Source organism: Oncorhynchus masou, chromosome 32 (genome assembly GCF_036934945.1).
Source record: "Oncorhynchus masou masou isolate Uvic2021 chromosome 32, UVic_Omas_1.1, whole genome shotgun sequence".
Classification (NCBI taxonomy): domain Eukaryota; kingdom Metazoa; phylum Chordata; class Actinopteri; order Salmoniformes; family Salmonidae; genus Oncorhynchus; species Oncorhynchus masou.
Window position 1 is genome coordinate 27,989,018 of NC_088243.1, and position 12,915 is coordinate 28,001,932.

The window sequence follows — 12,915 nt, forward strand, 5'->3', positions numbered from 1 at the left end:
AATGTATGCTCACAATCTATTCTCCACACAGCGTTCCAGCACAGCCTAATGTATGCTCACAATCTATTCTCCACACAGTGTTCCAGCACAGCCTAAAGTATGCCATAATTCAACAATGGCAAGGACAACATCTTCATGGATACGGTCCACATCACGCTCGACTCTACACTCCTCGAAAAAAGGGTTCCAAAAGGGTTCTTCGGCTGTCCCCATAGGAGAACACTTTTTGGTTACAGGTAGAACTCTATGGAAAGGGTTCTACATGGAACTCAAAGGGTTCTCCTATGGGCACAGTGGAAGAACCCTTTAAGGTTCTAGATGGATCCTTTGTTTCTAAGAGTGTAGTGCAGCAATGAACCATAACCTTATTGTGTAAAGACAAGTCTCCAAACAGATCCCTTCCACAACAGCATGCCATACAGAGGTAGCCAACCACACACACCCTAAAGCCACCACAATACAGCACAGCAGACCCTAATCATCATCACTCTCAGCCCTTTGTCAGACTCTCTCTTCAGGTGTGATTTCAGAGAAAGGGGGGTTGTGTGTACTGTGGACGCAGCTTACCTGATGAAGAAGGAGGCCGCCGCAGATGCGCTCTGAGTGGAGGTGGATGTGGAGGTGGGGCCAGGGGGGCCGACAGCACACTGTCCCAGCTGGACGGGGCTATTCTGTCGGCTGGGTGTCAGGTTACAGCGGGAGCTGGGGACAGGGGCCATGGTAGGGCCAGGGATGTCCCTCTCTGCCTCCTCCATCAGACCTTGTGCCTACAGAGGGACAGAGAGACAGAGAGACAAAGCGAGACAGAGAGACAGACATTAGCAATGAGTGGGCCTCAAGGGTTAACCACCACTACTGGTCCTCCACACCTCTCTTCCAGTCCATTTACTCCCTCTCTTAGGACTATTCACCTCAGCACCAACTAACTACCCACAAGATGGCAACGGCACTGTACTGGACTGTAGTAAACTGGACAGGACTGTAGTGTACTGGACTGTAGTGTACTGGACAGGACTGTAGTAAACTGGACAGGACTGTACTGTACTTGACAGGACTGTAGTGTACTGGACTGTAGTGTACTGGACAGGACTGTAGTAAACTGGACAGGACTGTACTGTACTTGACAGGATTGTAGTGTACTTGACAGGACTGTAGTGTACTGGACAGGACTGTAGTGTACACGACTGTAGTGTACTGGACTGAACTGTAGTGTACTGGACTGTAGTGTACTGGACCTGACTGTTGTGTAGTGAACTGGACCTGATTGTAGTGTACAGGACTAGACTGTAGTGTACTGGACTGTAGTGTACAGGACTGGACTGTAGTGTACTGGACTGGACTGTACTGGACCTGATTGTAGTGTACAGACTGGACTGTAGTGTACTGGACTGGACTGTAGTGTACTGGACTGTAGTGTACAGGACTGTAGTGTACTGGACCTGACTGTAGTGTACTGTACCTGACTGTAGTGTACAGGACTGGACTGTAGTGTACTGGACTGGACTGTAGGGTACTGGACTGGACTGTAGTGCACTGTACTGGACTGTACTGGACCTGACTGTAGTGTACTGGACCTGACTGTAGTGTACAGGACTGGACTGTAGTGTACAGGATTGGACTTTAGTGGAAATCAAATCAAAGTATATTTGTCACGTGCGCCGAATACAACAGGTGTAAACCTTACGGTGAAATGCTTACTTTCAGGCTCTAACCTATGGTGCCAAAAAGGTGTGTGTGTGTGTGTGTGTGTGTGTGTGTGTGTGCAGGTAAGTAAAGAAACAGTAGAACATTTGAAAAAAAGAGTAGCAAGGCCATATACAGACACCTGTTAGTCAGGCTTATAGATGTAGTATGTACATGTAGGTATCGTTAATGTGACTGTGCATATATGATGAACAGAGAGTAGCAGAAGCGTAAAAAGAGGGGTTGGCGGGTGGTGGGACACAATGCAGATAGCCCGGTTAGCCAATGTGCGGGAGCACTGGTTGGTCGGGCCAATTTAGGTAGTATGTACATGAATGTATAGTTAAAGTGACTAAGCATATAAGATAAACAGAGAGTAGCAGCAGCGTAAAAGAGGGGTGGGGGAGGCACACAATGCAAATAGTCTGGGTAGCCATTTGATTACCTGTTCAGGAGCCTTATGGTTTGGGGGTAAAAGCTGTTGAGAAGCCTTTTTGTCCTAGACTTGGCACTCCGGTACCGCTTGCCATGCGGTAGCAGAGAGAAGTGTATGACTTGGGTGGCTGGGGTCTTTGACAATTTTTAGGGCCTTCCTCTGACACCGCCTGGTGTAGAGGTCCTGGATGGCAGGCAGCTTTGCCCCAGTGATATACTGGGCCGTACGCACTATCCTCTGAAGTGCCTTGCGGTCGGAGGCCGAGCAATTGCCGTACCAGGCAGTGATGCAACCGGTCAGGATGCTCTCAATGTTGCAGCAGTAGAACCTTTTGAGGATCTCAGGACCCATGCCAAATATTTTTAGTTTCCTGAGGGGGAATAGGCTTTGTCGTGCCCTCTTCACGACTTTCTTGGTGTGTTTGGACCAATCTAGTTTGTTGTTGATGTGGACACCAAGGAATTTGAAGCTCTCAACCTGCTCCACTACAGCCCCGTCGATGAGAATGGGGATGTGCTCGGTGCTCCTTTTCCTGTAGTCCACAATCATCTCCTTAGTCTTGTTTAAATTGAGGGATAGGTTGTTATTCTGGCACCACCCGGGCCAGGTCTCTGACGTCCTCCCTGTAGGTTGTCTTGTCGTTGTGGGTGATCAGGCCTACCACTGTTGTGTCATCAGCAAACTTAATGATGGTGTTGGAGTCGTGCCTGGCCATGCAGTCGTGGGTGAATTGGAGGGGACTGAGCACGCACCCCTGGGGAGCCCCAGTGTTGAGGATCAGCGTGGCAGATGTGTTGCTACCTACCCTCACCACCTGGGGGCGGCCTGTCAGGAAGTCCAGGATCCAGTTGCAGAGGGAGGTGTTTAGTCCCAGGATCCTTAGCTTGGTGATGAGCTTTGAGGGTGCTATGGTGTTGAACGCTGAGCTGTAGTCAATGAACAGCATTCTCACATAGTTGTTCCTTTTGTCCAGGTGGGAAAGGGCAGTGTGGAGTGCAATAGAGATTGCGTCATACGTGAATCTGTTTGGGCGGTATGCAAATTGGAGTGGGTCTCGGGTGTCTGTGATAATGGTGTTGATGTGAGCCATTACCAGGCTTTTAAAGCACTTCATGGCTACGGATGTGAGTGCTACAGGTCTGTAGTCATTTAGGCAGGTTGCCTTTGTGTTCTTGGGCACAGGGACTATGGTGGTCTGCTTGAAGCATGTTGGTATTACAGACTCAATCATGGACATGTTGAAAATGTCAGTAAAGACACCTGCCAGTTGGTCAGTTCATGCCCGGAGCACACGTCCTGGTAATCCGTCTGGCACCGCAGCCTTGTGTATGTTGACCTGTTTAGAGGTCTTACACACGTCGGCTACGGATAGCGTGATCACACAGTCGTCCGGAACAGCTGATGCTCTCATGCATGCCTCAATGTTGCTTGCCTCGAAGCGAGCATAGAAGTGATTTAGTACTGGACTGGACTGTAGTGTACTGGACTGCACATTGAGTCTGGCAACACTCATGAGGCTGCACGGTGTGAATGGTAATTAAGTGATAGCCTATATCTAATTACAGTTTAGCCATTATATCATTGGCCATATACACACAGTCCCAGTCAAACATTTGGACACACCTACTCATTCAAGGGTTTTTCTTTATTTTGTATTATTTTCAAAATTTTAGAAAAACAGTGAAGACATCAAAACTATTAACTAACATATATGCAATGTAGTAACCACAAAAGTGTTAAACACATGAACATATATGTTAGATTCTTTAAAGTAGCCACCCTTTGCCTTGATGACAGCTTTGCGCACTCTTGGCATTCTCTCAACCAGCTTCACCTGGAATGCTTTTCCAGCAGTCTTGAAGGAGCTCCCACATATGCTGAGCACTTGTTGGGTGCTTTTCCTTCACTCTGTGGTCCAACTCATCCCAAAACATCTCAATTGGGTTGAGGTCAGGTGATTGTGGAGGCCAGGTCATCTGATGCAGCACTCCATCGCTCTCTTTCTTGGTCAAATAGCCCTTATACAGCCTGTAGGTGTATTGGGTCATTGTCCTGTTGAAAAACAAATGATAGTGGGACTAAGAGCAAACCAGATGGGATGGCGTATCGCTGCAGAATGCTGTGGTAGCCATGCTGGTTAAGTGTGCCTTGAATTCTAAATAAATCACTGACAGTGTCACCAGCAAAGCACCCCCACACCATCACACCTCATCCTCCATGCTTCGCGGTGGGAACCACACATACAGAGATCATCCGTTCACTTACTCTGCATATCAAAAGACACGGTGGTTGGAAGCAAAAATATCAAATTTGGACTCATCAGACCAAAGGACAGATTTCCACCAGTCTAATGTCCATTGCTTGTGTTTCTTGGCCCGAGCAAGTCTCTTCTTATTGGTGTTCTTTAGTTGTGGTTTCTTTGTAGAAATTCGAACATGAAGGCCTGACTCATGCAGTCTCCTCTGAACAATTGATGTTGAGATGTGTCTGTTACTTGAATGCTGTGAAGCATTTATATGGGCTGCACTTCTGAGGCTGGTAACTGTAATGAACATCATAGTGCTTCATGGTTTTTGCAACTGCACTTGAAGAAACTTTCAAGACATTTTCTGGATTTACTGACCTTCATGTCTAAAAGTAATGATGGACTGTCATTTCTCTTTGCTTATTTGAGCTGTTCTTGCCATAATTTGGACTTGGTATTTTACCAAATAGGGCCATCTTCTGTATACCACCCCTACCTTGTCACAACACAACTGATTGTTCCTTCTTAATGTGTTTGAGCCAAAGGCACACCTGTTAATTGAAATGCATTCCCGGTGACTACATCATGAAGCTGGTTGAGAGAATGCCAAGAGTGTGCAAAGCTGTAACCAAGGCAAATGACAGCTACTTTGAAGAATATCAAATACATTTTAATTTGTTTAACACTTTTTGGGTTACTACAAGATTCCATGTGTCATTTCATCGTTTTGATGTCTTCACTAATTTTCTACAATGAAAGAAACCTACACATCTACACACAAACCATAAGCAGTGAAGTACTACAGTGGACACTTTTCTCTGATAGGCCCATGAATCTTGCTGTGTGAAAGTATGTTACAGGTTGAGATGTAGAGGGGCAACAAAGCAGAGCCTGTCTGCAGCGCTGCCTGCCAGCTGGGGTATGAGTCAGAAGCAGAAGGAAGCTGCCTCAGCCTGGCCCCAGGACTGGTAATGACTATGGGTGATGAGGCAGGTCCCAGGCTGCTCTTGGAGTGCTGGCCTGGGGAGAGAGAGACAGGTAGTAGGGGGATAGGGGGTAGTGGGGTTCAGCTGGAAGTAGAACAGTGATCTCTCGCTCTTTGGTCCAGCAGAGGGAGTGCTGACAAATTCCACTGATCACCCTGGCAGCCCATAATAAAAAGCATGGTTCCTACCAGGGTCTCCATAACAACACAGGGTTAATCCTCACTCTAAATCACAAGTATATCAAACTGTACACTGATCAGTGAAAGTGTACAAGAACCAGTTTGAACAAATGGTAGACTTAAGCCTGTAATTTCCCTTCACATTCATCCTGGTGACACATCCACTGGGTAACCAGCAACCTGAAGTCAAACACGGTATGTCGCTTGACAGGATATATTTTGTCAACACCAACCAGTCCCTCTGCATATTTACTCGCTCAGTGTTTGCCCTCGATTCATGTTTGATCATTAAAACAACATAATTTACAATCTTCTTATAAAAGTGTAGGCCCTCTAGTGTATGCCACCTGTCAACGGAGGCAAACAGCTGAACTATTTACAGTGCATTCAAAAAGTATTCAGACCCATTGACTTTTTCCACATTTTGTTACGTATTCTAAAACTATTTTTTTACTCATCAATTTTACACACAAAATCTCATAATGACAAAGCAAAAACAGGATTTTAGATTTTTTTTGCTAATGTATAAAAGAAAAAAGAAACATAACTTTTAAATAAGTATTCAGACCCTTTACTCAGTACTTTGTTGAAGCGCCTCTGGCACCGTTTAAAGCCTAGAGTCTTCTTGGGTATGACGCTACAAGCGTGGCACACCTGTATTTGGGGAGTTTCTCCCATTCTTCTCTGCAGATCCTCTAAAGTTATGTCAGGGTGGGTGGGGGGCCTCGCTGCACAGCTATTTTCAGGTCTCTCCAGAGATGCTTGATCGGGTTCAAGTCCAGCCTCTGGCTGGGCTCTCTCTGTAATTTGCTCTGTTCATCTTTCCCTTGACCTGCCGTTGTAAAACATCCCCACAGCATGATGCTGCCACCACCAATCTTCACCGTAGGGATGGTGGCTGGTTTCTTCCAGATGTGACACTTGGCATTCAGGCCAAAGAGTTTAATCTCAGACCAGAGAATCTTGTTTCTCATGGTCTGAGAGTCCTTTAAGCGCCGTTTGGCAAACTCCAAGCGGGCTGTCATGTGACATTTATTTCTGGCCTGATTGGTGGAGTGCTGCAGAGATGGTTGTCCTTCTGGAAGGTCCTCCAATCGCCACAGAGGAACTCTGGAGTTCTGTCAGAGTTACCATCGGATTCTTGGTAAACTCCCTGACCAAAGCCCTTCTCCCCCGATTGCTCAGTTTGGCGGCCATCTCTAGGAAGAGTCTTGGTGGTTCCAAACTTCTTCCATTTAAGAATGATGGAGGCCACAGTGTTCTTGCAGACATTCAATGCTGCAGACATTTTTCGGGACTCTTCCCCAGATCTGTGCCTCGACACAATCCTGTCTCTGGACTCTAAGGACAATTCCTTTGATCTCATGGCTTTCCTTTGACCTAATGTCTTGGTTTTTGCTTTGACATGCACTGTAAACTGTGGGACCCTATATAGACAGGTGTGTCTTTCCACATAATTTTCAATCAATTGAATTTACCACGGGTGGACTCAAATCAAGTTGTAGAAACATCTCAAGCATGATCAATGGAAACAGGATGCACCTCAGCTCAATTTCGAGTCACATAGCAAAGGGTCTGAATACTTATGTAAATAAGGTATTTCTGTTTTTCATTTTTAATACGTTTGTAAAAATTCTAAAAACCTGTTTTCACTTTGTCATTATGGGGTAGTGTGTTTATCTAGGAAGGCATTTCCGCTGTGTTTAAAGTCCATCATGGTCCGGGTTCGATCCCAGGCTGTGTCGCAGCCGGCTGCAACCGGGAGACCCATGTCCCATCTCGCTCTAGCTCCTCCTGGTGGTGGGCCACACTGACTTCGGTCGCCAGCAGGACAGTGTTTCCTCTGACACATTGGTGCGGCTGGCTTCCGGGTTAAGCGCGCATTGTGTTAAGAAGCAGTGTGGTTTGGCAGGTCGTGTTTCAGAGGACGCATGGCTCTCGACCTTCACTTCTCCAGAGTCAGTATGGGAGTTGTAGCAATGGGACAAGACTGTATCTACCAATTGGATATCACGAAATTGAGGAGAAAAAAGGGGGTAAAAAGTACCAGAAAAAAGAAAGTCCATCATGATGGGACAGCAAGGGCCTCTTGTACGTGTACATGTCAGGGTTATGATTTCTGAAGTGCATGATGGAGAGACGGCTCATTTCAGTTTGCGCCCCGAGCGCAGATTGTCACGCACCTGACGGAGCAGAAAGACTAACGACAACATGTGGGCATCTGTGACAGGACAGGAACTCAACACGTACAAGAGAGATGTACCTGTGTGACATCATCCAGAAAGACTAAAGTACTTCACACACTTAGGCAGTAAGCCTATCTGGACAGCTCATCCACAACCCTGTCATAGATTAAGCCAATGGTGGTGTCAGGTTTTAGAATCAAGTGGCAGCAGGTTCGAGGAGCGGAGGGGCTCCCCTTGGGGGTGTAACCAGAATAAACAGCTCACCCTAACACATATATGTCAGAAGGCATTACCCCAGGAGAGCGACTCAGGCAACCTGCTCTCCAATGCAGTAGGCTGTTATGACCACTCATGTCCCTGGTTGAGTCCCTGGTTAAGGGATAAGCATGCTGCTGTATGTCCTGGTCAGGTAATTAGGCACTCCCAGGGGTATCATGTGTCCAGAACCATTGACACTGAGTGTCAGTAATGAGGGGACCTACCACCTTTAAACCCCCAACCCCATGGCCCGACCGATTGCCACTGCTTCCCAGGGAGAGGAGGGGGGTGATGTGGAGAAGGAGAGACAGTAAGCTTCCAATACAGGCAGTCTCAAGCCAACCGGGCTCAGTGGACTCCCTCCCCATCAGCAGTCTAAAGAGCCTCCTCCTCTCAGAGCCCGAGCCTAGCAGCGATCCCCAGTGACCTCTGATTCCACTGTTCGACAGGCCATTACTGCCGAGGTGAAATAGACCCTGCTAATCTGGGCCCATCCTGATCCAATGGCTTCCTCAGCCGCTGTTATTGGTGGAGGAGTGTATAGGGGTGTATAGATAGACAAAAAAATGGACAACAATTTCATGTGAATAGTGGACAACAAAAATGTTGAATTTTCCTCAAATTGACTGAACAGTCTCCCTCTCCCTCTGTGTGGCAGGGTGCCATGCAGGCCCAGCTGTACCGTGGCAGGCAGCAGCCCAGATGTTCCTCTAGGTTTCCAGTGGGTAGCAGAAGAGTGGAGAGGTCACACCGCGCCAACAACACACAATAAACCCCCAGGGTCAAGAGCAGCGGTTTTAGCAGATTATTGCGCATGTGATTGTGGATTTTGCAGAGCAGAGGGCAAATCACAGACTTGGGTCAATCAATTTGTCGTTTTGTAGTGTGCACTGTTCAGTTCAGCATTCCCTACTCACACTCTAATGTTACTTAGAATGACTGAACTATTAATCTAACCACATCCAACATCAGAGGTTAGAAGTTAGAGGTTTTAAATGAACAATGGAGTGGGGAATTCAACAACAGATGCTGTGATTTTTACTTTGTCAGGTTTTGGGAGGCTGGAGTTCTGTAGCCGACCTCATAGAGGTAGGATGTGCAGTCTCCTCCAGTTAACACAATGACCGATTCTCTCAGTGAGCCCATTATCCCAGCTGTTAACTGTGATAGATTGTTTAGATTCTATTCTAGTGTAAAGTGGACCCCAAATGTAATTCCAAGCCAGAGCGTTTTTACTATATATATTGTGAAAGTTTCAAGGTGCCCTATAATGGGCTGTGTGCTGATATTCTGGGGCCTCAGGCTCTAGTCTAAGACACTATGTAGGATTGCTGTCAACAGGGGCCTTCTCCCTTCCTTCGTCTGCCCACCGCTCTGAAGAGTTTTACACTGTCCCCCCAAAGAAATCAAGCGGGTAATTGTGAATTAAAGCGCAAGCCTTTCGGGCACAGCGCAGCTCCGAATCCTCCATGGCCCATGTGGGTTTTCTGTCATTCTGAGGGATCTTGTTTTTAATGAAAGAAATGGGCTTTAAAAAAGAATGCCAGGAACATTTCTGCTGTGTTTGTAAGTCAGTATCCTGAAGGGCCATTTGTGTCTCTGAGGAGGCCCAGGCTCAGCCATGTGGCATTGTGCAACGCTTCATCCCAGCTCCCATCGGCTCTAATTGCTTTTAGACATGTAGGAGGAGAGCACAAGTCGGTCTCTCTCCCTATATGCAGGGCCTTTTGATTTGCCCTAGATTGCACAGATGCTGTTAAAAGCTTCTGGCGGCCTCACATAAACTGGCACTAAAGGCACTTGTTGACAGTCAAAGAGGAGAAAAACCTGTTCCAGAATAAGGAATAACACTGGCAGACGCCGTAATTGAGTCCAATGCCATATTAAGTAGAGGCAGCAAAAAATAAATAAAACTGAAGAGCCATTAACAGCTTCCGATTGACAACATAAAAGTAGAAAAGATTAGCTGGTGAGTTTGCTCAGTGCACTCAGACTCCCTGGTGTAGAATGTCACAGCAGTGTGTAAGACACAGGTTAGAGGCTTGGACCAAATGTTCCTCTCACTGCAGGAAGAAACCTCTTCAATATAAAAGGACAACATCCCATAATGATAAGCCTGGAGTAAAGTATATTACATGGGGAATGTGTCTGTATGGAGCCATATAGTATGCCTGAGAGGGGCGTTACGGGAAGATTGTAAGGTGGTCATTGTGTCTTGGTCTCCCCAGGTAGACAGTACCACACAGGAGCCATTACCCCTGAGGAATGACAGGTCCAAGGTCTACGTGAAGTTCTTCTCATTTCTCTAAAGGTTTAAGATTGTCCATTGGTTATTGAAAAACGTTGAAGACAACATTGATAAGAGTAACAAGCTGTCTTTTCAAAACATTTACTAGATGTGCTTTGATGCATGCTACCCCCAGACAGGGTAAACAGTGTATCTGTATAAATAGTAATGATGATGAACATTGAAGGGCAGAGCACGTACCGGGCTGGACTGAGGGAGGAAGTTGTTGACTCTGGAAATGCTCCACATGCCTTCCAGGTACTGCTGGGCCTGGATGGTGACCGATCCCAGGGTCCCGGTCAGCTGCCCTCCCCCAACCATCACCTGGACACTGGTATTGGGCCCAGCAGATACAGAAGAGCCCTGCAGACAGCCCAGCTCCCGGCGCCCCCTCTCCCCTAGGGGCAGGACATTGTGGGCATGGGGGTGGGCTTTGGAGGGCTGCCTCACATGGGCACTGGAGGAAGAGTGTGTCAGTCTATGGGGCTGCCCAGTGAGGGTGGTGGATGGCAAAGCGGGCATGTTGTGGCTCAGGATCAGGGCTGGGGCGCCTACTGTCTGTAGGGCCTCCTGCCTCAGCTGGTGGAAGGGAGTAGAACACACTTGGCAGCATCCATCATGGCTCCCAGGCACTTGGAGCTGGTCGAAGACGAAGGCTGCGTAGCCAGGGTCCTGCAGAGGAAACACACAGAGAGGGGGGGTCAACTTAACATGGTTCCATTCAGAAAAAAAACATGATATACTACGTCATATCTCCATATCAGCATGATTGGGGGGTTTCCTGGGTGTTGTTCATATTTTCCAGGCGTGCCAGGCAATGGCTATCAGTGTGGTCCCTCCCAGAGGCTGCCCTCTGATCTTAGCTCTACCTCCCTCCATGTCTGCCCTAACCACATCCACATCCTCCCCCTCAGGAATTCAGTTTGTTTAGACTGAGCTGCTCTGGTTGAAACCAGAGACAGCAGATCATGTTGCTGGTAGATGTGCTCATAGCTGCCTGCCTGGGCCTTGGACCCAAGTCAAACAACAGGGGCAAATGAAAAGAGATAAAAGGAAGTTTGAGGCATTAGTGAAAGACACATTCCTCTGGAACACCAACTCAGTCAGACCCTTCTCCAACTTTCTGCAAGGCTGTTTAAGGCCCCAGAACAAATTAACCTCATGAAGGGTTTTGCGCAGCACCGCCTTATAGAAGAAGACCAGTAGAGGTGTGTCCTTTCCCTCTGTCTGTTAAAAGACTCCCTGAGGTGTCCTCAGCTGGAGAGGGAGGGAGTTGTGGGGGTTTAGAGAGGGAACTACAAAATAAAACAACAGCTGAGCCAATCCTAGGAGCTCAGTGTGGAATATTTACATATGAGAACAGTCCCAGCATGAAAACATATGATAAAACGCCCAGTGTGAAAATTCCCATCTCCTCCTGATTCAACTCACAAAACCCAGCCTTTCACTAGCGATTACAAGTCAAGTGGTCTCCGCTGTTCTTATCATGCAAGTGAGGTTCTAAGACCACTTTTACTCTCTCTCTCACACACACACACACACACACACACACACACACACACACACACACACACACACACACACACACACGTAGTCTCATAAGAGGCATAAAGGGGCAGTAACCTCCCGGCCACTGGAGCAGAGCTCTAAGACAGGAGCCCACAGATACATAATGTTTATGGGGCCTCTGTTCCTCAGAGCCTCTGTGGTGATCAGGAGGAGTGAGACGGCCTGGCCAAACAACGACACTGCCTTAACGCAGTACCACTTAATACAGCAGTCTCCACAGAGCCACAACCCAGGGACTTAAATCTCTTCCCTCTGAAGACAGCTCAATACAGAGACCTTTAGGTGACCTCTATGTTAGAGCCCTATGCTTATACCTACAGTATAAATGGTTATCATTATTATGAGTATATAGCACTCCACTCTCTCTATTGCTCTTGCTTAGTAACAGCCAAGCCACGGCAGAGGACATTGAATCATCATCTTCATTTGGTCCCTGAGTCTAAGCAGTGTAAGCAGCCCCTATATATCAATGCTCTATCCACAGCATGGATCCAGTCCTCATGATAAGAGAGATCGATCGCCAGGCACGAAGATCCAGTGAGGGACATACAGTGCCCACAGAACGCCCCTGGAGAGAGGATGCTGCTGGGCTTGGCCCTTGGCAGGACATGGCTGTGCTGGTCCCCTAGTAAATCACCCTGGATAAGAGCATCTGCTAAATTACTCAAATGTAAATATGTAAAAGTGAATGGTTTTTCAAGGGAGAATTCAAAGGAGCAATATGGGTTTAATATGGTTTACTTGGTGATATATTTTGATAAATTATTGATCCCACGATACTGACACTATTGGTAATGCATAGCCAGAATTGATGTTAGGCTGGAATAGACTAAGTCTGAGTATTTACTGTAGATGATGTTCAGGTCTTATCGTAGTGTTGGGTGGGGTTATGTTGGCTAATGGAGGAGATGTTTGCTACAATTATCTTCTTAAGAGCACTTATGACAACATTCCAATGAACAAGCATTTATGTAAGGTGGCTTAAAATGTAAACACCATAAAGCTTTGGAGAACGATCTGAGGCTGGGAGACACTGATACGTGTGAGGGACCTAACCTGAAGTCATTCTATTTCAACCTGTTTAAC

The 12,915-nt window shown here is 47.0% G+C and overlaps 1 protein-coding gene across 1 annotated transcript in view; it reads right to left on the reverse strand.

Annotated features, from left to right (window-relative positions):
- LOC135525837 (kinesin-like protein KIF26A) overlaps window positions 1–12,915 on the reverse strand; it is a 120,627-nt gene that overhangs the window by 60,068 nt on the left and 47,644 nt on the right. The window contains exons 3-4 of the mRNA XM_064953762.1: window positions 10,462–10,932; window positions 568–767 (exon numbers count right to left, since the gene is read on the reverse strand). Coding sequence (XP_064809834.1) covers window positions 568–767; window positions 10,462–10,932 — 671 coding nt within the window. The remainder of the gene's footprint in view (window positions 1–567; window positions 768–10,461; window positions 10,933–12,915) is intronic.